The 25,982-nt window shown below is 37.4% G+C and overlaps 5 protein-coding genes across 8 annotated transcripts; 1 reads left to right on the forward strand and 4 right to left on the reverse strand.

The window, feature by feature from the left end:
• Positions 1 to 286: 286 nt before the first annotated feature.
• LOC108153004 (membrane-bound transcription factor site-1 protease) lies at positions 287 to 3,791 on the reverse strand. The gene is made up of 6 exons (XM_017282746.2): positions 3,504 to 3,791; positions 2,910 to 3,443; positions 2,000 to 2,852; positions 1,196 to 1,935; positions 574 to 1,135; positions 287 to 510 (listed from the first exon to the last, which is right to left on the reverse strand). The coding sequence occupies exons 1-6, from the start codon at positions 3,702 to 3,704 to the stop codon at positions 323 to 325; spliced, it is 3,078 nt and encodes a 1,025-aa protein (XP_017138235.1). The 5' UTR covers positions 3,705 to 3,791; the 3' UTR covers positions 287 to 322.
• A 692-nt stretch (positions 3,792 to 4,483) lies between these two features.
• Positions 4,484 to 7,451, forward strand: LOC108153158. 2 transcript variants are annotated; one of them, XM_033388046.1, is made up of 6 exons: positions 4,484 to 4,504; positions 4,782 to 5,085; positions 5,299 to 5,592; positions 5,660 to 5,787; positions 5,859 to 6,254; positions 6,309 to 7,451. In XM_033388046.1, the coding sequence occupies exons 2-6, from the start codon at positions 4,826 to 4,828 to the stop codon at positions 6,449 to 6,451; spliced, it is 1,221 nt and encodes a 406-aa protein (XP_033243937.1). In that variant the 5' UTR covers positions 4,484 to 4,504; positions 4,782 to 4,825; the 3' UTR covers positions 6,452 to 7,451. The 2 variants fall into 2 exon arrangements, with proteins under 2 accessions (XP_033243937.1, XP_017138450.1); XM_017282961.2 differs by lacking the exon at positions 4,484 to 4,504 and adding an exon at positions 4,511 to 4,655.
• Positions 7,452 to 7,518: 67 nt separating this feature from the next.
• Positions 7,519 to 16,878, reverse strand: LOC108152528 (IQ and AAA domain-containing protein 1-like). Of its 3 annotated transcripts, XM_017281928.2 has the most exons (14): positions 16,120 to 16,878; positions 15,730 to 16,060; positions 15,333 to 15,622; positions 15,087 to 15,243; positions 14,658 to 14,921; positions 14,434 to 14,591; positions 13,786 to 14,366; positions 11,709 to 11,778; positions 11,196 to 11,522; positions 10,859 to 11,128; positions 10,671 to 10,768; positions 9,752 to 10,054; positions 9,523 to 9,693; positions 7,526 to 9,419 (listed from the first exon to the last, which is right to left on the reverse strand). In XM_017281928.2, the coding sequence occupies exons 1-14, from the start codon at positions 16,853 to 16,855 to the stop codon at positions 9,255 to 9,257; spliced, it is 3,921 nt and encodes a 1,306-aa protein (XP_017137417.1). In that variant the 5' UTR covers positions 16,856 to 16,878; the 3' UTR covers positions 7,526 to 9,254. The 3 variants fall into 3 exon arrangements, with proteins under 3 accessions (XP_017137422.1, XP_017137417.1, XP_017137421.1); XM_017281933.2 differs by lacking the exons at positions 13,786 to 14,366; positions 14,434 to 14,591; positions 14,658 to 14,921; ... (2 more) ...; positions 15,730 to 16,060; positions 16,120 to 16,878 and adding an exon at positions 12,957 to 13,148 and having other exon boundaries at positions 7,519 to 9,419; XM_017281932.2 differs by lacking the exons at positions 7,526 to 9,419; positions 9,523 to 9,693; positions 9,752 to 10,054; ... (2 more) ...; positions 11,196 to 11,522; positions 11,709 to 11,778 and adding an exon at positions 13,532 to 13,726.
• An 80-nt stretch (positions 16,879 to 16,958) lies between these two features.
• Positions 16,959 to 18,025, reverse strand: LOC108152530. Its single transcript, XM_017281935.2, has 5 exons — positions 17,864 to 18,025; positions 17,640 to 17,803; positions 17,394 to 17,527; positions 17,262 to 17,332; positions 16,959 to 17,125 (listed from the first exon to the last, which is right to left on the reverse strand). Exons 1-5 carry the CDS (start codon positions 17,942 to 17,944, stop codon positions 17,033 to 17,035), a joined length of 543 nt encoding a protein of 180 aa, XP_017137424.1. The 5' UTR covers positions 17,945 to 18,025; the 3' UTR covers positions 16,959 to 17,032.
• Positions 18,026 to 18,295: 270 nt separating this feature from the next.
• LOC108152529 (GDP-Man:Man(3)GlcNAc(2)-PP-Dol alpha-1,2-mannosyltransferase) lies at positions 18,296 to 20,709 on the reverse strand. Its single transcript, XM_017281934.2, has 5 exons — positions 20,604 to 20,709; positions 20,350 to 20,545; positions 19,612 to 20,070; positions 18,883 to 19,556; positions 18,296 to 18,818 (listed from the first exon to the last, which is right to left on the reverse strand). Exons 1-5 carry the CDS (start codon positions 20,615 to 20,617, stop codon positions 18,737 to 18,739), a joined length of 1,425 nt encoding a protein of 474 aa, XP_017137423.1. The 5' UTR covers positions 20,618 to 20,709; the 3' UTR covers positions 18,296 to 18,736.
• Positions 20,710 to 25,982: the final 5,273 nt, after the last annotated feature.

The raw sequence follows: 25,982 nt of genomic DNA on the forward strand, positions 1-25,982 counted from the left end.
TTAACTTACAATTTAAAGATTTTAAACTGATGCGAACGAATAAAATGTGTTTTTAAAACTATTGCTTATCAATCTTTAATATTTAACACACACAGAAATCAAAGAGAGTGGCAAAGAAGAGTTGATCAATCATGACATCATCTACGGCTCATAGACCAGTCAGCTGTCGGGATCTCGGATTCCGCGTCTCCAGGTGCCGCAGAGCAGCGGTCCTCCGCCGTTCTGGTTAAATTAGCTGTGTTTTAATATTTTTTCAATATTTAAAGAAAAAAACTCGTGACAAAAGTATATGGAATGCCCATTAGCATTGTCTAACATTTATTTACAAAATAAATCGTCTTTTCACAAACAAGATAAATAATACAATAACAATTAAACTTAAACTGAGGATAAACATCATTGACGTTCCTAAACTAAAGTCTGCTTGGCTCCCAATTAGATATTCAGCCTCTTGTGAGCACTTAATAATCTCCGCATCCAAAATTTGTTTAATAAGATCGTTTTGCTGCTCTGTAAATAAAAAAACAAAATTGGTTATGCATTGCGGGGTTCGGTTAATCGAATTTGCAATACCTTCACGTTCACTTGTGAACCACTCCACGATAGGTGCTTCCAGATGGTGATTATCTTTGTTCGATGTAGCGGCTATCCAGTCAAGCTCTTCGCAATGCGTCAGTCTGCTATTTATTTCAGTAACATCAGGCGAAACAGCTTTAGAGTTGTTACTGGATATTCTTAAAGGTAAGGGGGTCTCTTTCATTTTCTTAAATTCTGATATACGGTTTAGGTTCTGCAGCAAGCTTGATTTGTGTGAATTCATGGCAAAGTCTAAGAAGGTAATCAAAAGCCAGTAGCAAGCCTTCTCTATATGTGTTGAGTCGAGGCAGTTGGAGTCCCCATATATAGCAATGCGTCCTTGGTGTGGAACATTCATATTTTGAAAGTAGCTTAAGTTACGTTTGCTCATTTTAGGTCGTAGGAATCTACTTTTGAATTTCGAGTTATCGGTCGAAAGGGTGTTACCCATATTGTTACCATCATTGCTTTCTAAGCTGCTGGAATTTGTTTGAAATAACCCCAGAATCGGTACAACTTTTTTGGGTTCCTTTTTCGAAGATTTTGAGCTCATCATAATCTGAAAAAATTGAGTTAATAAATGTACATTAATCCTTGAGGAAATTCTCTATAAATTTACCGATCGGCCTTGGTCGTTTAAACTGGTTCCTACTACAACATCATTTGGATTGGATGGAAATTTTACAATTGTGGCGCCACTAGCATAATACATCGAATGGTCGCCAAGTTTAAAGTGTCCCTCTCCAACAAAGTCACCAAACGCGATTCCAAACGGTTTCAATAGATCATTTAGAGCTGGAATATTAGCGCCACCAGTGTCTGGTATCCACCATTGTCTAGTATTCTCGTCGAAGAATTTTATTTTCTTCATCACTGTTGTGTTGTACCAATCAGCAAATATGACTACGCTTAGGCCGTCCTTATGAACATGTTCCTTTAGAATATGCACCTCATCGTCATCAAATTCTTTCTCAGGATCTACAATCAATAAAGTGCCATAATCTGAGGCGTTGAAGCATGTGTACGGTTCACGCAAGACATCAACGTAGTATCCAACGTTTCGTAAATATGTGTACATGTCCTTAAAATTTGTATGTATGTGGTCCGCTCTCCAATCCAGAGGATCGGATTTAACCTTTAAATCATCTCGCGGTATATACCTAGGAGGGTACCTCAAGCTATGGTACTGGTCCCACAAAATTCTTTTATTCCTGGGCGGTTTTCTTGTTACTTTTATGGTTAGCGGAAAAATCACTTCACATAAAAGTGTTTCGTTTTTTTTGTCTCTTAAACTTTCAACAATTAGAGATATGTTTCCTTTCGAAACGCCTTCATAGTCTTCACCATCTTTATTAACAGCTGAAGCGAATTAAAGATGTTTTTTAACAACATTATCAAGGACCTTTTCGTTAATGACACTTACCAATATAAACGGACATCCATCCAGTCCACGGCCAGAGAATAGGGGAAAATCTTGTTGATATTTTGAGAAAGTGTCCGTTATGATCAACATCTGGAATCCATTTGGGAGCACCTACAACACGACTGGTAACTGATATTCCGTTGAGTATTGTAACATTCACGATTGCCACGGAGCTCCCAAAGTAAAGCGGCTGAGAGCTATATGGCCACATGTAATTCGAGGTAAAATCAAGCAATGGTGGAATTAGGCTAATTTTCGGCCTATACGATAACAAGCTTTGCATACTTTTCAAAAGGCTAAGCTTTCCTTGGCCCTGCTCAAACATGTTGTAGGTCGGAAGTTTTTCGGCTCCTTCTATGATTACTTGTTTTAAGGATGCAGGGTTTATCAGTTCAATTCTATGAAATGCACCGCTTATAAGCAACGCTGCTACACCTGCAACAACTGGCGATGAAACTGAAGTTCCCGATAGACGTCTACAGCCTGTGCGTACATCACTGCCTTCCACTTGGCTCCCATAGGTGACTATATCTAGCCCTAGTCTTCCGTAGCCAAGAGGAAGCTCCCATGTGGTCATACCTCGGGAACTGAACTTTGCAATTTTATCATCAAATTGAATACCGCCTACACCTATCACGTCGCTCTGATCACCAGGATTGTTAAGAGTCCCATATAGGGGGCCATCATTTCCAGCTGATGACACCATTATAACATTATTGGCTGACAATTCCAGAACCTTTTCCACGAACGGTGAATCCATAAAATCTGGTCCACCTATACTAAGGTTGAGGATGTTCACTTTTCTATGTATCGCATAGTTAAAAGCATCCAAGAACCACGAAGTGTAGGAAACCTAAAATATGCAGGATTTAGTTAGCTTATTTCATTGATTAATCCAAAATTGCTTCACCTGAGAGTTTGTAAAGACTTTAAAGATGTACAACTCAGCGTCAGGAGCAAGACCAAGGCACTCTTTGGATGATGCTATCACCCCGGCGACGAATGTGCCATGGCTAACTCTATCGTCCAGAGACTTTTCATTTGTCCAATTAGTTCGCTCCTTGACATTTCGGAAATGTGGATGATTTTTGGTCAAACCAGTATCAAAAATAGCTACTTTGACTCCTTTTCCTGTTATACCCAGATTCCAAAGAACATTTGCATGCAATACTGAAGAAACTCGTCGCGAATGCTTTACGTCCTCTTTACGTACTATTCCTAGAGTACGACGGCTTTTATATGCTAGAGTTGCATTAAAGTTCCATGCCAGGGTGCGTTGCACACTTCGCTGCGGGACGACTGCCTTAACTGATGGATGAGATGTGACTGTCTTTACAATATGCTCTATTGACGACCTTTTGCCGTCTAAAATCCGTAAGATATCAAAATCACTTGGATATTGACTTGCCAAATTATTTCGAGGTAAGATTCTCCAACCTGTTATCTATAATGTAAATGTTTATAATTAAAAGGTGATTGCACATCATTGATCATTGATACATACATTGGAACTCAACAGCTTAGTTTGTATATAGGACTCTCTGACCGTAGAAAAGTACTTAAAATGAAATTGAACAATGAACTCATTTGGCACGACAGTGGTTTTAAATGTGTCTTTGTCTGAGACCGAGCATGCAGGAATACATTGAAACAAAATCAATCCGCTTATTGCATTTATGACACAAATAATAGTAGACACATTCATTTAGGTTGACAGTTAAAAATAAGCTAAGTTAAAATAAGAAGACATAAATAAACAAAAGAACCGAACTAGAGCTGCAATATCGATAAATATCGATGGGTTTGTAGCCCTAGGATCAGATGTTTATTTTTAGTGCGGTTGAATTTGGCAAAAGATAAAATCTAAACAGTAGTGGTACTCCTGAAAACGATTCAATTTTGCTTAAGATTTATTGCACCAGTTCTTGGAAGTACAGAGATTTCGTTTTTTATATCCCTCTTGCTGACTAACTACTGACTAATACAAAAACAGAGACAGACTTGTGGGAAAAGCCTGCAGTGAGAGTAAGAGAGATATCGTTATCTTGGCTTTCTAGTTGAGCTGGGAGCAGTGCTGCGGCAGAAATGGTTGGTTTTTTAGATCCAATTTTGCTGGCTGTCACAAATATTGTAACAAATAGTGCCTCAGTTCTTCGACTGATAGCGAGGCGACGTGTCTATAGACGGCTACGCACACTAATTTTTCGTTTTGTCTAAGATCATATGGTTGTTAATAATTATTTCATGAACAAATGCAGGGTCATCGACATTAAGTACAATCTAGACGCAAGCGGAAACGCTTCTCTCTGGGTATTAAACACATTCACATTCACCACAAAATAAGTATATTCCTAAACTATTCGAGTACAGGGTATACAAAGATATTGAATTTGAATTTTCTATGAGTTTTTTGGGGTCACCACTAATGTAGTAATCGAAATAAATTTTGGTCACATTTTTTCGTAAGCACCGGCAAAAAAATTTTTTAATTCAAGCAAAATAACTGTATGTTAGCGATAAACGCTTTGTTTTGTAAAGCAATTAATTGTTCGTCATGTATAAGTACTTTAATTGTATAAAAAATAAGCGTCGTTTCTCAGTTCCTATAGTTTCATACACATGTGTGAGCGCACAATAATATTGTGTATATGAAAATGTAAACAGTGCAAATTATACTAATTATATTAGGAATATACACACATATGCAAATTCATTTAGCATATTACATAAGCTTACAATGAATTACATTCAGAACAATAACAAAATTGTGTTCTTATTGTAGGGATTAACTAATTTGCGCGATTTTACCTGGAAGTAACTATAATCATGGAAGAGTTGTGCAGCAATTTTGGACATTCGAGTACTTCTAGTACTGGTAGCAATTCATCAATATCAGCTAAGACAGCATTGAGCGAGTGCTCAGCCGCTTGGATCAATTACTTGAGTGCTTTGAATAGTCTATGCACATCTGGTTCCAAGTTGGCACATTCCATAGCAGTCTTGGAGCAGTGGTCATTAAATGAAAAGCCGCTGTTTAACAATTATACGACATCTTATTTAACAAATTCATGGAATGATCTGGCCAGGTAAAATATATATATGGATGCAATAAGACTCCAATCAGGGTGATATGAAACTATGATATACAGTAGCTTATGACATAAAATAAAATATTTAAAGGGAGTCTTATTGGGCATTAAAGTACTAATATGAACGACAATTCTTTTATCTCTATATGCTACATATGTATATTAACTGGCTTAAAATCACTATCTTAAACTTGTCCTATCTTCCCATAGGGCAACCACAGTGGCAACAGGTACTGTTAAAACTCACATGTTGGCTATACTACAGGACTTTGTTACCATACCGTCCGTGGATCAATCTGCTTCTATGAATACCGAGCTGGAACAAAAACGACTCAGAGAGCATAATGAGCTTATCGTTCTGGAAAATGCACAATCAGTTATCAACATTCAGCATCAGTTTTGTGCAGCTAGCTACGATGCGTTTTCATCGCTGACATGCTGCTTCGTTTGTCAATCCCCAGTCGGGTTTCCGCATGAACAAGACTGTAGCGTTCTCAAGCAACGGTAAGAAATCTGCTCATTCTTCTAGTAAAGCCTTACCTTATCTCTAAATATTTGTTAATTATTAAAGATCTCAATACGATCAACGGTCACAGACCCCATCGCCAAACTTGTGTGTCTCAAATGTAAAATCGGATTCGTCGAAAGGAAATTCGCTAACCGATCAGCGCCCTATTGCAATTGGAATTACGGAATCAGGTATTATAATACGATTACTATGTATTTTTACATATTCAAATCTTTTGTGTTTTTTTTTTTCTTTTTTCAAGTGGAACAGCAGCGTTGCCCATCGCCGGTACTAACGTTTCATGATCCAAATCCAATGCAAGCTATTTTTGAACACACACGTGGTCCGTTGCCAAACCCAGGACACTTGCTTTCGATGAAGACACCATTTCACCGGAATGTAAAATCATCTTTGAGTTTCCCATTGTTTCCTTTAAATGGGCAGCGCCGTTGGTCAGAAGCTGCTGCTGGTGAAGTTATTGATGGAAACTCTACTGACCCTGAAAGCCAAATGAGGAGATGGTCCATGCCATGGGAAGCAACGAAGTCTGACACCAACACAGTGACGTGGAACCAAACCAGAATAATGCCAATGAATACTTTAAAGACTTCTTCTTATAAAATGTCTAGCTCTGACCGATACACTTCACATAATTCAGGTAACTATTCACATTTAAGCTCGTAAACTTTAATTACTAACCATACCACTTCAGATGGAAACTGCCCTTTGCCATCAAGTAGTCAGGATGGTCTACTAGAAGCTATTCAGTTACTCTCTATAAAACCAACCACAATGAATCAAATAAATCCTCATACTTGTATTCCGCCCACCTCTCCGGACGGCGGTATCGACTAACTTTAAACTTGGATAAATTTTTAATTTGTTGTCAATGGATGTTTCGACTTCATTATTTCATGTTTTTCTAATAGCGCTTCGGCTGTAAATACAACCAGCTAAATTTTTTCTTAGAACGAAAGGGGACACAAAAATGTTTTGATTGGCCCTAAGCCGCGGTAGTCTGGTCTTGTCTTATATGTTGTACCCGTGGCTATTATGCCTTAAAGTTCTGACTTTGTAGGGCATGACAAAGCATAAACTTTACAATGCACTTTTTCTATGCAAAGGTACATCGTGCGTTTCACCAACTATCTCAACTGATAGTTGTGAAGCTGGTTTGCTCAGTATTTACATGTTCACTTACCTGTATACAAGTACTCTTTTAAAGATGATTACACTGAAAACGAGCATTTTCCATCTATAGTATGTTAATCTACTAGTAAAAGAATTTATTTGTGCTGGTATAATGCCATTCATTATAAGTAGGTAAATCTTACACACTTAATGCTAAGTAGATTTTCGGTTTTAAAATTTAAATTATGACACTAGTGAGATATTTTCTATTTCTTATTCCTACGAACACTTATAGTTAAAATATCATAATTATACCAATAATATGATCTATCTTTCTGTTTTTTTAATGATGCTTACACATACGCACATTATTTTTACACCCAAACATACATCTTTATGTGTGCATATGGCTTCATTTTTGTTTTTGTGGGTTACAAATATGTATTTTATAAGGTTATCCGTAGTTTACTATTCGGTGTTCACTAATAGGGGGGATTTCTATCATACAGTTTGTCGTATTATATTTTTATTAATATAATATTATTACTAGATTATATAGGTATGTATATTTAATTATGTCTTTAGATATAAGTTGTACTTAATATTGTGGTATAGCTATCGATTAAAAAAATATTTTCGAAATGCCTTTACTTTAAGAGTTTGTGTACTGGTTGAATTAAAAAGTTGGATATTAACTTTAATGAATAAACAAATTAATCGTTGAGATGTTTCGGACTAAATCTTTTTTTTGCGTGACTTTTTCCACTTTGCATTAAAAATATACATAATTATATAAATAAGTGTGAGTCCTTATATACATATATTTATGTATGTATGTATGCACATATATACATATGTATATATTTAATAATTGAACCGCAACCAATTCAAGTAATCAAACAAAAATGTTGAGTTTTGAGGCGGTGTTTTGCCAAATTTTTATATTTACATGTGTATGGTATATATCAAATATATATTAAACATATACATACATTTACGCATGCAACTGTACTGTATATTTATGTAGATATAGATACATCTATGTAAATACAATATTTGGCATAAGCATGTTGACTATTTAAAAGGTGTCTAATTTTTCTTCATCATTATAGCTACAATGCAAGAGTACTACGTATACTACTACGTATGCACAAGACATTGAGCGATTCTAACAATTTTTGTGTTCACAGTGTGTATATGAGTACTGACAATTTAAAAGGATACGATTTCGAACCCCAAATGTGTAAGGATACCGGATCTTTAAGTTCTGCACAATGCAAAAAGTTTTAGAAACCTTCAAAGTACATAAGTCAGAGTATATGCCCCTTTAAGGTTTAAAAAATGTATCATATTCATATTAATATAATATAAAGTACGAGTACCAAACAAATTCTGGGCCCATGTAAGAACAAAATGCCTAACTTAACCAATGCAAAAAATGATTCGAATTAAATTTACAGTCGCTTTGGGTTCAAACACTTAATATAAATCAATGGTGTTCAAACGTGGGGAGGTTTTAATTGTGTTGCCTTTGTGACTTCAACAAATTTGACAACTTACAAATAAGCATACCATAAGATATATTACCTTTGGGAGGTATGGCGATATGCATCGTATAAAAGTGTTAATCATTATATCTAAATATGATAATATTTGTATGTAGTTGTGTATCTAAGTATTTTATATATGTATGTAGATATATGTATGTACTACGGCATTGACATTCAATGAGTTATTTTCTAAGTACATTCATAAATACATATGCTTGTACACATAGTTATACATGTTATTTTACTTGGAGGCTTTCTGACATTTGGATTTGAATATTTACAATATTTCATATTTTCGCTTACATTTTCAAGAATGACTGTATTACAAAATGTGATATTTTGGGGATGGGGATACCATATAGCTGAGATAATTAAAAATAGAAAATTATACGCGTAAAGCTTTGCGGTACTCCCGCAAGGACAAAGGAACGACCTTTTTTTTTCTTTGTCCTGTTCTTGATACTTCGAAAATTATATACATAAATGATATATGTACATATATTCCTAATCAGCATCAACACCGAGCAATGGCCAACTGTCTGTAGAAACACTTGGATATCGTAGACAAAACTTTCTATAACTACCCAATTTGATCGAGATGGGTCTTCTATTGTGCTCACCACAGGAGCATGTGTCTTTTTTATGTATGTATGATGTGCATTCTTGCATCAATTATTAAAATAACTATATTTAATAGAAGCGTTATGGCGTTATAGCTACTGAAAACGGAATGCAAGAACGACTGCCACCACAAACAATAGTTTTCTTGATAGAGATTTTTAGAGTTTAGACTATTAGAATAACTTTCTATAAAGAACATAAGATTAAGATTATTATATTCAGATTTCAATCTTGTTACGTTCTTCTTAGTGTACATACATACATATACATACGTATAAATATGAATAATTATTTGCTAAAGTTTTAGTAAGGCACCTTTTAAATTATATTTGCAAATAAATGTTTAACGCAATATTTTAAATACTGATGATAGGATTGAACACCAACACAAATATACATAAGATTATTCCACAAATAGTTGGAACTATTCTATTATTGCTTGAAACTCCCATTTTATATTCCATATCGATGTCGAGAAGAAGGTCATGATTTCGCGTATAAAATTGGTGAATATCGCTGATCTATAATAATTAGAGATTTATCGTAAATGATGTGGTATGCCGTCGCTAGTCTTAGAATACGCTCCCAAGTACAGAATTTCGTTACTTTATAGGTGAAACATACCTCATTCCATCCATATTTGTTTTTAGCTTGAACAATCGCTTCGTATACGGCATTGTGTTCCAGGTTTCTGACTACATACGACATTAAGTAGTGTGATCCGTCTGTCCTTATTGGCGTTGGTTTGATGTGGTACTCGTGCCATTTACCAGGATGTTGATACGTTTCATTCATCTAAAATGTAGGAAAATAATGTTTAATTGGTTGGCCATTTCATTGGATCCACTGTTACCAAAAGACGCCGGTACAATAGCTTGATCTCATCCAATGGGGGCACAGACTCGATTGCCCATGTTAGGTTGTAGTGATCCAGAAATCCGCTTAGGGCGGGAGAAATAAAATCAGCTGGACCCGGTCGACCAGACACTTCAATATATTTCTTAGTTCTTCCCAGTGCATTATCAGCAACACAGCTATAATTGCCGAAATCTGTCGGTTGAAAGTTGCGAATAATAAGGCTGTATCTATCATCGCGTGGGTACATAGAACGACGATCAGTGGGATCCAGTAAAAATGAATTTTGGTACCATAGCATCTGTAAATAATAAAAAACAGACCGAAATTAGTTTCCCTCGCAATGACTGTCGCATTTCTCTGGCAGTCTTTCGTAATCGCTGGGGGAGATCTCTTTGATGGGAAGAACGTAAAAAAAAAGAAAGGAACCACAACCGCTAGTTATGTTGTAATGTTAATTCTTGCACTCCGCTTATCATCTTTCTCCCCAATGAATTACTTTATTCGAATTTCCGTTTCCATTGCTCTTTACATTTTGTTTAAATCTGTCTCACTCTCTCTTCTTTAACCAACAACCCAACAACCCAATCGCACCCCTCCGCCAGAAGACGCACTTGGCACGAGAAAGAGTGTGAGTTAGAGAGAGAAAGAGGTAATGAGTAAGCGCTTCGAAGGGTTATCCACTGCACTTTCACTTGTACCTTCTGGCGGATCCAGAATCGGCATGGCTTTTTATTCTGATCAATAATATATAAAAGTAGTGTATACTTTACTTTATACTTTACACTATACATATATGTAAACACTTCATGGGCAAAAAAAATTCCTTCTGGTTGTTAAAAAAAATTCACTTCCACCAAAAAAATAATATAGCGCTCAACCCTTCGAGTAACGAGTATGAAAATTGTGTTACTTACTTCAGAACTCACATCACCGTGCACAATGCAGACCAGTTCAACATCATATCCTTCTGCAGCATGTACCCATGATTTTTCAACTGTAATTTCTGGGGGAGCTGGAAAATAAATAGTAATATTTTGTGATATTACAAAAAAATAGTATTACGATTATTTTCAACTTATAATGAGATATAAAATACTCTTACATAATATAGTTAGCTGTATGTCCATCGAAACTCGCTCTTTCACGCCATTATCTGCTGAACACTGATATGTGCCAGCATGGTGTCTGTCCACATTCTCTAATATCAATGTGGAGCTATCCGATAGATGAGTTGGTCCGGAAAACACATCTTTCTTGAACCAGAATATTGTTGGGACTGGATTACCAGAGGCTTTGCATTCCAATGTGACAGTGCTTCCTTTTCGCGCAGTGACTTGTCCATTGTGCGGAAGTGCCCTCAGAGTTGGTGGGACTGAAAATAGTTTAGAGTTGTAAAGTAAATTCAGCCAAAATGCAATTATGTTTAAATAATATTATACCCAAAATTTCAACAGTATGGACTTGGTCACGATTTTCCTGATCCCCAAGTTGGCATATATAGTCCCCGGCATCCTGCGTCTTAACTCCATTGATCTGCAAGTTGTAGTCGCCAACAATTTTAAAACGTTGATCTCTTGATATTTTTAGATGCCCAGCAGTAAGCACAGATGAGCCCTTCCTCCACAACAGCACAAAAGATCCAAGATTTTGTACTTTGCATGGCAGCTCTATTGTTTCCCCAACAATGACTTTATAAAGGTGACCTCTAGATAAAAATTTCGGAGCAGTTGTGGGTGGATCATTCTCAGGCAATATGAAGGATCCATCTGGAAAAGAAAGATATTCGGCATTTATTTGTTTATCTCAGTTTGAAGTAATTCTAAAAAATATTCAGAGCTTTCGCATCTCCATGTAGTCTTCTGATTGATTAACATATTGAATATTAGAAAAGTGTAAATATTCAAATGCATACTATAAGCATTTTGTATAAAAAATAAAGGTACAGTACTTACCTATGCAGTATATAGTAAGCGCAAAGAAATATAGAGCAAATTGCCAATACGATCTCCTTGAGTAGTAACTCTGAAATACACGAAAAAATGGTATATTTATGTTTGGATATACAAATCAGGTGCGGTACTTTCGGTTTGCTTTAAGACCTCGCAAATAAAACAATCTCGCCATATAAACTTGTAACAGGAAAGAAAATAACGACACAGAACCGGATGACATATTGGATAATCTGTGATTAGATCAAGACTTGGCGTTTACTTGACCCTTGCAGTAGAGGCTATTGAATGAGAGTGGAGAGCTCCAAAATATGCCAATTTAATTGCTTAAAGTTGCACAATAAACACAACAAAGGAGCCTTTAGTCAATGGAAAGTCAGGGAAAAATAAGTAATCAACCATATTCTCTCATTCATATATATATTGCTTATTAATTACTTTTTGAGTAAAACAGCGAACTATTGGCTTAACATCGGAATGTTGAAATTCTTGCCCGCCGTTGAGGTACAATTTAATCACAGAAACAAAATAACCGGCTATTGAAATAGAGCAGGAATATATGTGTTCAGAAATGTATATTCTTTTAATGCCTCCTTTTCTGCAAGACAAAAATATTTAATTGAAAATCCGCAAGTGGATTGGTGGAGTGGTACTATATAGATTTGTACGTCCATATATATTAAATTCAAATGTACATACATTGTACATATGCGCATATTTATATGCATAAAGAAATACATAATACGTCCTCGTATGTACATATAACCGTTAATAAAAACTAGGGATGGGTGCGGGGGCGGGCCAATCTTGCAAGGCACGGACCGACTCGGCTAAAAAACGAAAAAATATTCGAGGCACGGTGTGCTACGGCAAAAAAAAGGCAGTCCATGCGCATCTCTAGTACAAACTAATCAATATGCAGGCCTTTTAAACCCAATGAAAACTTTAAACACTTCAATTATAAAGTTGGTAAAGATATATGAATACATATCTAAGTACACACACGATACGCGCTTATGTAAACCAAAATACACATACATACATACATATGTACATACATATGCAGGCATAGCCATATATATCCCCATAATGTACATATGTATATACTTTTACATTATTGCAGACAATAAGTCTTATTTGGTTTCAGAAGTGAAACATTTGAAGTTCACAGAAAAAAAATTCCAATTAATACACGACATTTATGTTGTAATAAACATTTCTGATGTTGGGGGCACACAATTTCGTCCTTACCATTTTAATATGTATTTATTGTGAGTATGTCTTTCTTTTTCTTAACTTTCCGTTAGCCACCAGTTATTTGAATATCGTGGGCACATTAACTCTCACAAAAATTCACTATTGCTTCCTAAATTAATATCATTTTCTCTTGTTTGATGTATAAAATGGACTAGAATCGAGGACTGACAAGTATAATTGTATTTATTCTTAAAAGTTATATTAATGGAGCGCATGCTCAGTCGAGGGCAGTGTTATATCGAAAGCTTTTTGGAGCTTTAAAAGCGATATGATGCGAGTAAAGGTCTGGTCTGGCATCTTATCTGCCTCACTTATACTTGTAAGCCTCAACATAATATTGGTTTTTGGGTTTTGTAGAATATAGAAGACAATATACAGAGATGGATTTTTTGTTTAGCTGAATACGCAAGAATTGTATTTATAAGAATATTATTTTGTGTAATTTTTTTAGGGTGCGATGAGTTTAATTTATTATTTTATGTTAAACTAACACTTCCGGCCCAGCTGAAAGGAAAATCTGAATAGTCGTAATTCAAAAATATTCTTATTAATGCAACACTATTCCTTATACGTTCCAAAATGTTTCAAAAGTTTATTTATGTGGGACTAATACATTTGAATTTGAATATTAATGAGCAGTAAGTGCGTATGAGATCCACCTATTTCTTTTTCTTTTGTTTTGCCATCTTTTTAGCCATAAACTTGCGCCTTAATTTCAAAAATTTGTTAGACTTTCCAAACCATTTGTCAAATTTGTCCATGATCTAAAGATATTAAGTAACGTATATTATCAATTTTTGGATTACAAGCTTTGATGTTTTACCTTTTGTTCTGGAGGAAATATTGGCTCATCATGTTTGCTCAAGAAATATTCCAAAAATTCGTTGGGGTCTAACGCTTCATTGTTAAGCCTCATTCTTCGTGAAACATCTAATGTCTGACTTATGTTCTGTGCGATATCACCAGAGTTATATGCTTGCAAGACTCTTGCCAGTGCAGAATATGCATGCTCCTCCATATCTTCTACGTTTTCTGTCATTAGTTCTAGCCAAAGCAGGAAACTAGTACCATAGTCGCACCTTGGTATAAGCAGGACTTTCTGGAATGCTTTTTTGAATTTTCCCTTCGCAGACCATGGCATGTTGCTGGTGCCCAATAAAACAACCTTGTCAGTTTTTTTGATATTTTTCAAAATGCCTTTCGGTATAGAAGGACCGAGGAGCGTTGGATTAATTTCCTTTAGCTCAGGCGGAATCTTTTTCAAAAATACACGATGAGCTTCTTCGATATATAATATAGCTGGCTGAAAGGCCTTTGCTACTTTCATAACAACATGTAGGAAATACTTCATATTATCAGCAAATTTAAAAACTTTTTCTGGACTAAGATTTATAAATACAGCATCTGAAATATAAACGATAATCGATATAAGTCATAACTGATTTATCATATGTCAATGCATTATACATACCTAATTCCGATGCAATTATATTACAAAGTAGCTTTTTCCCACTGTTAAGTGGTCCTATTAATAAAATTGACTTTGGTTTATCAATATCGAATTCTCCCATTCCCAGCATTGATTCTTGAATGATCATTTTTATATCCCCCTTCGCTGGGCCCACAGTTCTGTAAAATGTGTTCACATTCGTATAAATGAGACGATATTAAATATTAAACTATAAAAGTACTAACGTTAAACCATCTTCATCTCTTGTATCATTTGCTAAAAAGTTGAAGTCGGCAATAAATTCATCAAAATCTTTGTGGGAAACTTCCTCTATAATTCCTTCATCTTTCAATTCTTGGTATAATGAATCAAGCGTTCGATCGGCTGTCATATCCTTGACCTTTTTCTTCTTTTTTTCCTTTTTAGCTTTGGCCTTCTTTACTTTTTGAGCCTTATATTTTGTCTTGGTATCTTTAGCCAAAGCTGCTCTAAGCAGCTCATATTCTATCCTATAAGATAATCGATTCAATTAACTTCAAATATAACTATTAAACTTAAAAGTATGATGTGTTACTTATCGAGTTTCTGTATACCAACAAAACCTTCAAAATGTAATCAGAATCGGTATAGGTACTTTTACTTACAAAGAAACAAGAAATGTGTAATATATTTACCTCATATATTCATCAACCAATCCTCTCAGCTCCTGATGTATCTTCGCCAACTCTTCCTCTGTAACCCAATCTTTGATCGGATCATGATTTTTGTTGAGGTATTCATCAATGTTTCTCCAATCAAGAGCAAATTGCTTCATTGCTTCTTCAATATTTGCTGTAAATATATATATATATAAATATATGATGTTTGTTGTAGTATAGCGCAAAAACAAACACGATAGAGTATACATATGCTCTCCCTACCTATGGCTTTGCTTGAAGTCATCTCGTAGGCAACATCAATTATTCCGGCATCTTTTAATTTTTTCCTTCGTTTCGCGTCCTTCATTTTCTGCTTTCGTATTTTGTCCTTTTGTTTCTGCTTTTCTGCCTTTTTCTTTTCAGCCAACTTCTGGCGTTCCGCTTTGGTCATAGGCTTTTTACCTAGAGTGTCTTGAAACTCTAATGGAGTCATTGTTTCATCGATGACAACTAATACGGTTCCAGTTTTAATCGGATCGGGGTATGGGTGGAAGTTTCCGGTCTTTTCATAACTGTTAAGAAAATTAATTGAATAATGTAAATATAAATTGTTGATAATGTTGTAGCCTTCCCTTCTCTGTTCAAAGTTATGCATACAAAAAGATGTCATAGAACTTACAATTCCTTAAACCAGGCACGAATATGATCGGATATGTCTTCCATCATCCAAGGAGTTCGCATTTGCAGAAGCCTTGTTCGTTCATCAGTAATTAATTGAATATATTCCTCGTCCAGCTTCTTTTTCAACATCTCCTTTTTATACATTTCAAAAACTGAATTCGCAAAACGGTTCGGGCGTTTTAGCTTTCTATGTTTTTTCATACCGTATAATTCTTCTTTAAATCTACTTCTCATTCTCATAATCTTTCTTGTCTTGTAGCGCCTCCAGCAATTTTGTATCTTACTAGCTGCATCGTCTCGTAGTTTATTTAGCCTTTCCAATTCTTCATCTAGAATAAAAATATAGCTCGAATTAAAATATATATATATTCATCATAAATTTATTTACTATCAGTAGACGGCTCCAATACATCCTTTTTTTCCTTTAAGTTTTCACATGATTCCACGTCCTTTATAAAATCGGCCGCAAATATAGTTCTCTTAACAGGTATACTCATTGCTTGATCCGGCTTGAATGTAAATCTATAGTTGATTTTTTTTCTTTGTAGGACCTTGAGAAATTTCTTTTTATCATAGTTTATATTTGACTTATACACACGAGCTCTGCGCGCCCTTTCGTGCGCTTGAATAAGGGTCACTGCTTCTGTAACTTTGACCCAATCCTGTGCTTCCTTCTCAACCTTTTCTATATCATTCATGTACAATTTGTTATCGGCTACGATATTTTGAACGTCCAAGGGACGGCGATATAAAAATTGAGGTGATCTCCAGATAACCAGATCCCGCGGCGTGAGCCTTCTAGCAATTAATGCTTTATCTATATATACGTACTCGCTCAACTCCATGCCTTTCAATTCATCCTTGAGCCTCAGCAGCTGCTGTGTTGCACTCTCAACAAGAATGCGCACTACAGCTCGTTTTTGCACTTGAAAAGTATTATGATAGATGAAACTCAACTTGTTTACAAGCTCTACGTATAGCACATAAAGCTCGGAAAATATTTTAAACGAGATAGCCTTCTCTTCGGGGGGTTCCATTTTCTTCAATCGATTCTGCTTTTTGATGAGTTGCCCAATATCTTTTCTGGTAGCTACCCATAGCTTATGATTAAGGTCAAAAGACATTGTTTTTATTGAATTGTACAAAAATTCTCTGAGGGAGTATGTATGTGTTATATATTGTATTTATTTGTATTTATACACTAAATAAAATAATAAGTCGGTTAAGTGATTTTGCATGGGTTACTTAGTACCAATATAAATTGATACACACACAATCTATTACTTATCTTTCATGAACAATCAGGGTATTTGGAAAGGAACTACAACCGCTTCTTTGTGGTCGATCTGTATTTGATTAACACCGATGAGGGCTTTCTCAATAAACAATTTCATCTGAAAATAGAAACAATGCATGAATTATGACTTCAGTTCGTTAAAGCTCAAACATATACAGCTACAGAATACATAGTAGTTATCAAATTCTGCAAGGTAACGCAGACTTACAAAATCAACTTTATTAGCGACTAACCTGAAGTGTATCCTTAGCATAAATTGGTTTTGTTATATAAAACTGATGACTGGGAACATCTTTCAACAGGCCTGGATAAATTCAAATTACATTGTTAAGTTTAATTATAATAATAATCAAGGGGTGCCTTACCTTTCCTTGTTATGTTGGGATGCTGAACATTGTTCCACAGTTCATGCAAGCGCTGCGAATAAGTCTTTATTCTGTCGGTGTACTCCTGATGTTCCAGGCTATGGCAATCCATAGCGCCCACATTGATCATGTTTCTAGAAATATGAATGCAGATAAGTATATATGTACATATGTATGTATGCACAATGCATATGCATATATGTATGTGGGTATGGGCATGCATATTGCGTCTTTTGAACTACGTACATTGCTGTATTCTGTACAAGTCTAGATAGTGCCGTTTGGTCATCTTTTTTGGGAAGTGAGTGGGAATAATCGTTACTTAAGCCATCGGAATTGCTTCTTCTAAGGGCTGGACTATGGTTGACGGGATCTACGAGTAGGTGTGTTCTTTCGTTTGGTTCAATGTTCTGCAAGACAAAGTAGCAATGCTTCTATTATTGTCCAAAAATGTCGTCATTACAGCTTACCTGAGCACCAACGTCCTCGGCGCAATGCAAGCAACTGCACACCGAAGCAATGTAGTTCCAAACAGAATTAACATATTCCATATTACACGTGCGTTTTATTATTATTTTTATTATTCAACATTCATTCAACAGTTTAATTATTGTAAAATTTAGTGATGTGAAACTATCGATGGTTTCCTTGCAGCGAGACCATCGATATTTTTTCGATGTTATCGATGTAAAGCTAGCTTAAATCTTTGAACATGTGGAAATTTCGGCATTTTTAAGCAAAATTAAGGATCTCCGAATGATCTTATATCTTATTGATATAAATTAAAGTTCATAGTTCAATAGTTCTTTTTGTTTTTCATTTAATCAATGCAATTTTCTTAAAACCATATATCGAAACTACGCAAAACACCGATGTTTTATCACCAGCAATGAAAATAAGTGTTACCATAACTTGGGTGTTATTATTATAAATAATAATATAATGCATACATTGGATTGCTATTTTCTGAACAAATATTTGACCAAGTTGGTATTGGAAAAACCTTGCCTAAATAGCTGAAAATACCTTAGAGTTGAAAGTTCAACTCTTCGAAAACCGGTGGCTGTGGGTTGCGCTTGTTGGAACTGGGCGTCAAGGTGTCATTGGCCCACGCGAAAGGTGCCGGTGACTGCCCAGTGGGGATTCCACAGATTGGCGGCAGCGATCAAAATACAAAACACGTGAAGCACGTTACACTCAGAGCTTCAGCCTGGCGGGGTGCCAGAATAATAACTACCACAGTCTTAAACGGTTGGGGCATAATCCCCTAGTTCTTTATGTTCTATGTCCTACTGGAGTAGAATGGCTCTCTTGCGGGGTGGAAATACTATTCCTTTTGGGCTTTATACGTCTGTAAACAAGGTTGAGGTAGCTCGTAAAAAACCTTTTTCAAATTCTTGTTCAGAAAATCTCTCCACCGATGATCTGAAAAGAAACAACAACATAGATACATAGGTAGTTTTTAAGATACAAATTGGTTTTCACATACCTTGCCGCATTTCGAATTCTATTTGTGTCAAACGAATCGAGAATAATATTTAATATATTTTCCGCATACTCAACTGCATCAGTTGCGAGAAATCCGTTTTGACTGCCTTCAGAGGTTTCAATGATATCGAGTAGAGGACCTCCAGACCTATGAGCTACCATTATAAGACCAGCTGCCATACATTCAACAATTCCAATTCCAAAATGTTCATTCCACATGGTATGTATTCCAATATGAGCACTTTGAAATAGCCTCAGAAGATCATCATACGAAACATTCACATGAAATTGAACACAGTTTTCCAGAGACAAATGCTTTGACAAATCTTCCATGTTTTTCAGCCTCTCGTAGTCATCTTTATTTCGGCAGGAGCCCACAATGACGAGTCGTATTTTATTCCAAAGGGATTCCTCTTGTGCTAATAAAGTTCTTAGCTCATACATAGCTTGTAGTTGCAATGGATGGTCTTTTTCTGGACGAAACTGTCCCACAGATAATATGATAACCTCATCATTTTTCTCTGAATGCGGAAGATTTTTAAGATGGCTCACTTCACAGGGAGGATACACACGATGCGTTTTAAAGGGCACATCCCACAGTTGTAATATGTGATTCTCAGTCCATGTGGAGTTTACCATAATTGTGTCAGCGCAACGGCCCATCCATTTATAAATCTAGGAATGTTGTAGATAAGGTTTAATCATTACCTTACCTTTGTAAGCAACTCACCTTTGAAAACAAGCGGTAATAAGTCAGTTTTGCCCAAGTAAGAAATGGATTTCTCGCCACGTATTTCTTGTTGTTGTGGGCCAATTGGCGACTCTGAACTCTCCTTAACATGTCGGTACTGATCACTGGATAATGTACGTAGGCGCCGATTTTCGCCTGAACCAAATATCGGAATAGAGGAAAAGTAAAAGCATATCCCATGGTATCAATAAAGACATCCGGAGGGAATTTGCAAAGCGCTTCCAATCCTAATAGCATGGATCCTAGGCTTTGGCCCAATAAAGTAAAGTGCGGATAGGTTTTCGATTCTATCCAGTTCCGTTGCTTCAAAAACACGAACTCTACGTTATCGCTATCAATTACAATGTTGAACACATTCTTAGCTTTTTCTAATATTGAATTCGGGGACGCATCTATGTCTCCCGTATAAATAACCATCTTGGCATTGGGGTACTTTTCCTTAAATGAAATAATGTTGAAAAGATGTTAACAAATTATTGAGCAAATGTGAACGGAACGGGTAGCTCTGAAGATAGCTCGGAGGCTACACATTGTAAAAATATCATTCAAAAACGTGCCTCTGCCCCAAAATTTGTCGGATAGTGCAATCACAAGCCTAACCATACAGCTTAGATAAGGCCAACTTCTTATCAACATATGATGTTTGTACATAGAGAGTGATTGAGTGCAGATTCTAGCCAGACTTTAAGGCAGACTATGTTTCAACAAGAAAAGTACCTGCAAAGCTCTCACGGCGCACCATAAGACACGCTCACCACCACCACCCGAGTTACAGTAGGGATGGAAAATGCCGACATAAACCCTATTATCTGAAGACGACGCATGCAATTTATTTTTCTTGTTTTGTAGCCACTGTCGCAAACAAATAAACGAAGCAATGGATATGGAGAGCAGCAGTAGCAGCATCCAAAGGCTATAAAGAAAACCAATTATTAAGAAACTCAAGTAAAAGTAACATCCTTTTCTCTTACACTAAGCCAATCATTATATAGTTAGTTTGTTGTTTTTGTTTGTTGTTGTTTTGTCATTATTATAACACGTATGCAGTGTGACCGCGGATTATCTATAAGACATATGGACCGTATATGACCCTCAGAAATATACCGAAAACGTCACAAAATTCAAAATATACTGACAAATTATTTGTATCATGTTGCATCATATTCCTCGCTCTTGATATTCGGTTGAATATTACCCGCAAGTTTCGACCTGAGGGTCTGAACTCTTAACTTGATTCGATTGATAAATCAATTTCCTACAATACTGGTTAACTTTAAGTTCTTTAAGTTTCATCTCTACACGCGTCCTAAAATATACTGGAAAATACTATACATATTATAAAATTTGCAAGGTGTGAGCTAGACATGGTGGCAAGAAAATCAATGTAACCTGGGACTTAGCAATAAAATATACAGTCTGCCCATCGGAAAAATACTAAAATATATACCGATGAAAAAACGAACTTAGCCAAAAACCAACTCTTCGGAACGATATATCTAAGACAAATATGGCCAGATCGGTGAAGGACACACTCTCCCAACATCGGGAGGATCCAGACTTTCGAACCGCATCAAAATCTCGACTACGAAAATGAGGCCGATTTTTGGCAAATTTAATGATGTAACCATCATGATTTTTTGCGAAAATCGTGAAAAAACGGATGTCCTTTTTTCCGATTGCAGTCAATTGGCAGGACTCGCCCGATCGTGAAAAGACATACCGCACCCCGATCGGCTGCCATATTGCAGAGATATAGCGTGCAGAACAAACCAGTATTTTATTGATATGCAAAACCAAATCCTAGGAGGGCTATATCTCAGACAAATAGAGCCAGATGGGTGCAGGACCAACTCTCGCAGGACCGCGAGGTTCCAGACTGTCGAGCGGCATCAAAATCTCGACTACGAAAATGAGCCCGATTTTTGGCAAATTTAATGATGTAACCATCAAGATTTTTTGCGAAAATCGTGAAAAAACGGATGTCCTTTTTTCCGATTGCAGTCAATTGGCAGGACTCGCCCGATCGTGAAAAGACATACCGCACCCCGATCGGCTGCCATATTGCAGAGATAAAGCGTGCAGAAGAAACCAGTATTCTACTGATATGCAAAGGCTATATCTCAGACAAATAGAGCCAGATGGGTGCAGGACCAACTCTCGCAGGACCGCGAGGTTCCAGACTGTGCAGAATAAACCTGTGTTCTATTGATATGCAAAACCAAATCCTTGGAAGGCTATATCTCAGACAAATAGAGCCAGATGGGTGCAGGACCAACTCTCGCAGGACCGCGAGGTTCCAGACTGTCGAGCGGCATCAAAATCTCGACTACGAAAATGAGCCCGATTTTTGGCAAATTTAATGATGTAACCATCAAGATTTTTTGCGAAAATCGTGAAAAAACGGATGTCCTTTTTTCCGATTGCAGTCAATTGGCAGGACTCGCCCGATCGTGAAAAGACATACCGCACCCCGATCGGCTGCCATATTGCAGAGATAAAGCGTGCAGAAGAAACCAGTATTCTACTGATATGCAAAACCAAATCCTTGGAAGGCTATATCTCAGACAAATAGAGCCAGATGGGTGCAGGACCAACTCTCGCAGGACCGCGAGGTTCCAGACTGTGCAGAATAAACCTGTATTCTATTGATATGCAAAACCAAATCCTTGGAAGGCTATATCTCAGACAAATAGAGCCAGATGGGTGCAGGACCAACTCTCGCAGGACCGCGAGGTTCCAGACTGTCGAGCGGCATCAAAATCTCGACTACGAAAATGAGCCCGATTTTTGGCAAATTTAATGATGTAACCATCAAGATTTTTTACGAAAAGCGTGAAAAAACGGATGTCCTTTTTTCCGATTGCAGTCAATTGGCTGGACTCGCCCGATCGTGACAAGACATACCGCACCCCGATCGGCTGCCATATTGCAGAGATAAAGCGTGCAGAAGAAACCAGTATTCTACTGATATGCAAAACCAAATCCTTGGAAGGCTATATCTCAGACAAATAGAGCCAGATGGGTGCAGGACCAACTCTCGCAGGACCGCGAGGTTCCAGACTGTGCAGAATAAACCTGTATTCTATTGATATGCAAAACCAAATCCTTGGAAGGCTATATCTCAGACAAATAGAGCCAGATGGGTGCAGGACCAACTCTCGCAGGACCGCGAGGTTCCAGACTGTCGAGCGACATCAAAATCTCGACTACGAAAATGAGCCCGATTTTTGGCAAATTTAATGATGTAACCATCAAGATTTTTTGCGAAAATCGTGAAAAAACGGATGTCCTTTTTTCCGATTGCAGTCGATTGGCAGGACTCGCCCGATCGTGAAAAGACATACCGCACCCCGATCGGCTGCCATATTGCAGAGATATAGCGTGCAGAACAAACCAGTATTTTATTGATATGCAAAACCAAATCCTAGGAGGGCTATATCTCAGACAAATAGAGCCAGATGGGTGCAGGACCAACTCTCGCAGGACCGCGAGGTTCCAGACTGTCGAGCGGCATCAAAATCTCGACTACGAAAATGAGCCCGTTTTTTGGCAAATTTAATGATGTAACCATCAAGATTTTTTGCGAAAATCGTGAAAAAACGGATGTCCTTTTTTCCGATTGCAGTCAATTGGCAGGACTCGCCCGATCGTGAAAAGGCATACCGCACACCGATCGGCTGCCATATTGCAGAGATATAGCGTGCAGAACAAACCAGTATTTTATTGATATGCAAAACCAAATCCTAGGAGGGCTATATCTCAGACAAATAGAGCCAGATGGGTGCAGGACCAACTCTCGCAGGACCGCGAGGTTCCAGACTGTGCAGAATAAACCAGTATTCTATTGATATGCAAAACCAAATCCTTGGAAGGCTATATCTCAGACAAATAGAGCCAGATGGGTGCAGGACCAACTCTCGCAGGACCTCGAGGTTCCAGACTGTCGAGCGGCATCAAAATCTCGACTACGAAAATGAGCCCGATTTTTGGCAAATTTAATGATGTAACCATCAAGATTTTTTGCGAAAATCGTGAAAAAACGGATGTCCTTTTTTTGCGATTGCAGTCGATTGGCAGGACTCGCCCGATCGTGAAAAGACATACCGCACCCCGATCGGCTGCCATATTGCAGAGATATAGCGTGCAGAACAATCCAGTATTTTATTGATATGCAAAACCAAATCCTAGGAGGGCTATATCTCAGACAAATAGAGCCAGATGGGTGCAGGACCAACTCTCGCAGGACCGCGAGGTTCCAGACTGTGCAGAATAAACCAGTATTCTATTGATATGCAAAACCAAATCCTTGGAATGCTATATCTCAGACAAATAATGCCAGATGGGTGCAGGACCAACTCTCGCAGGACCGCGACGTTCCAGACTGTGCAGAATAAACCAGTATTTTATTGATATGCAAAACCAAATCCTAGGAGGGCTATATCTCAGACAAATAGAGCCAGATGGGTGCAGGACCAACTCTCGCAGGACCTCGAGGTTCCAACCTGTCGAGCGGCATCAAAATCTCGACTACGAAAATGAGGCCGATTTTTGGCAAATTTAATGATGTAACCATCAAGATTTTTTGCGAAAATCGTGAAAAAACGGATGTCCTTTTTTTGCGATTGCAGTCGATTGGCAGGACTCGCCCGATCGTGAAAAGACATACCGCACCCCGATCGGCTGCCATATTGCAGAGATAAAGCGTGCAGAAGAAACCAGTATTCTATTGATATGCAAAACCAAATCCTTGGAAGGCTATATCTCAGACAAATAGAGCCAGATGGGTGCAGGACCAACTCTCGCAGGACCGCGAGGTTCCAGACTGTGCAGAATAAACCTGTATTCTATTGATATGCAAAACCAAATCCTTGGAAGGCTATATCTCAGACAAATAGAGCCAGATGGGTGCAGGACCAACTCTCGCAGGACCGCGAGGTTCCAGACTGTCGAGCGGCATCAAAATCTCGACCTTGAAAATGGCAGGATATAGCAGAGATATAGCGTGCAAAAAATAAAACCAATATTTAATTATTTGCCCAACTAAGAGTTCGGGAGGGTCTATCTCGGCGAAATATGTCTAGATCGGCGAAGAGCCTACTTTCCCAGGATCGTTCGGCATCAAATCCACCTTTCCAATCAGCTCGCCGTCCGCAGCTCCTCCGTGGGTGATTCCACCGTAATTCCTCATCCTATCCTGGGTCTTCCTGCGGGCTATAGCCATGATGAAACTGCTGTGTCGCTAAGTCAAAGGGGCGTCCCCTCCGCTGCAGCAGGGACCAGTGATCGACAGTGGAATGGTTGATTCACGCCCACGAGAAATGTTAGTCGTACCCGATTTTCCCCCGCCCGACGGAGCGCTATCCAAGCATCGTACCTAAGAAGCCATCGTCATCCTTCGACCTGGCTATGGCAACCAAGGCAGGAATTACGCAGACTACTAGACTCGATCTCGTTGCTGTTAGTTTTAAGGATATCAATGTTTTCCACTTGTTTATATATTTATACTAGGTTAAGTTATGATGAATAAAACTATTGAAAAATCATCCTTGCTCTATCCTGTATAGGGGAATCTATTCCGATTAAAAAAGGGCGTGTCACGCCCCAATCGGTTCGCAAATAGCGGAGAAAACTAAATATTTTTGATTGGGGAAAATGTCCTTGATCCTTGAAAAGGACTCCATTAATTCAGGGACATTTTTCCGATCACAGGAAGCCGTCTCACGTTTCGATCAGGATACAAATAGCCTAGAAACTAAATATGTCTAGTTGTGATTTTGGAGTCCTTACCGAAGGATGAAGGGCATTTTTCTGATCCCGACGGGCCATGGCACGAACCGATCGGGCCACAAATAAGGGAGAAAACAACAAAAGTTGTTGTTGTTAACAACAACAGTACAACAATTTGTTGTACAGCAACTTTAAACTTGCGACCGCTCAAATGGGCAAAAACGAGAATTTCAAATCTGGGACACCAGGCTAACAGAAATCAGCAGAAGGTCGTTTGATTTTTAAAATTTTTTCTAAAATGTTATCAATGCTCCTCTGCTTGACTTTTGCAAGAACCTTTTGCAAATGGTTTAATAATCTCACGAAAATTTGGTGCATACTTCGTTCTTGCATACTCTTACTCTTCTTACTCTTATTTTCAGGCGTATGGAATTGTTTAATTTTTTTAGTTTTATTAAGCAGAAACAATAAAAATCAAAAGTAATAACTATACAATATTTTATTGAATAATTATTATTATAAATATTATTCTTGGTTTTTATTGAATAATTATTATTCTTGATTTTTATTGAATAATTATTATTATAATTGTTATTCTTGATTTTTATTGAATAACTATTATT

The sequence above is a fragment of the Drosophila miranda genome, chromosome XR (assembly GCF_003369915.1).
Source record: "Drosophila miranda strain MSH22 chromosome XR, D.miranda_PacBio2.1, whole genome shotgun sequence".
Lineage (NCBI taxonomy): Eukaryota > Metazoa > Arthropoda > Insecta > Diptera > Drosophilidae > Drosophila > Drosophila miranda.

Excerpts from the sequence above, each read along its gene's own strand:
- LOC108153004 (XM_017282746.2), bottom strand. The coding sequence starts at position 3,704 with ATGAATGTGTCTACTATTATTTGTGTCATAAATGCAATAAGCGGATTG. Across the intron at positions 1,136-1,195 it reads TAAACGACCAAGGCCGATCG|ATTATGATGAGCTCAAAATC; the intron begins GTAAATTTATAG and ends CAATTTTTTCAG. Across the intron at positions 511-573 it reads GTTCACAAGTGAACGTGAAG|AGCAGCAAAACGATCTTATT; the intron begins GTATTGCAAATT and ends TTTTATTTACAG.
- LOC108152528 (XM_017281928.2), bottom strand. The coding sequence starts at position 16,855 with ATGTCTTTTGACCTTAATCATAAGCTATGGGTAGCTACCAGAAAAGAT. Across the intron at positions 16,061-16,119 it reads ATTGGAGCCGTCTACTGATA|ATGAAGAATTGGAAAGGCTA; the intron begins GTAAATAAATTT and ends TTTTTATTCTAG. Across the intron at positions 14,592-14,657 it reads AGAGATGAAGATGGTTTAAC|AACTGTGGGCCCAGCGAAGG; the intron begins GTTAGTACTTTT and ends CACATTTTACAG.
- LOC108152529 (XM_017281934.2), bottom strand. Across the intron at positions 19,557-19,611 it reads ATTACCGCTTGTTTTCAAAG|ATTTATAAATGGATGGGCCG; the intron begins GTGAGTTGCTTA and ends CAACATTCCTAG. Across the intron at positions 18,819-18,882 it reads AGAATTCGAAATGCGGCAAG|ATCATCGGTGGAGAGATTTT; the intron begins GTATGTGAAAAC and ends GTTTCTTTTCAG.
- LOC108153158 (XM_033388046.1), top strand. The coding sequence starts at position 4,826 with ATGGAAGAGTTGTGCAGCAATTTTGGACATTCGAGTACTTCTAGTACT. Across the intron at positions 5,593-5,659 it reads TGTAGCGTTCTCAAGCAACG|ATCTCAATACGATCAACGGT; the intron begins GTAAGAAATCTG and ends TAATTATTAAAG. Across the intron at positions 6,255-6,308 it reads ATACACTTCACATAATTCAG|ATGGAAACTGCCCTTTGCCA; the intron begins GTAACTATTCAC and ends ATACCACTTCAG.
- LOC108152530 (XM_017281935.2), bottom strand. The coding sequence starts at position 17,944 with ATGGAATATGTTAATTCTGTTTGGAACTACATTGCTTCGGTGTGCAGT. Across the intron at positions 17,528-17,639 it reads CTTGTACAGAATACAGCAAT|AAACATGATCAATGTGGGCG; the intron begins GTACGTAGTTCA and ends TCATATTTCTAG. Across the intron at positions 17,333-17,393 it reads TCCCAACATAACAAGGAAAG|GCCTGTTGAAAGATGTTCCC; the intron begins GTAAGGCACCCC and ends GAATTTATCCAG.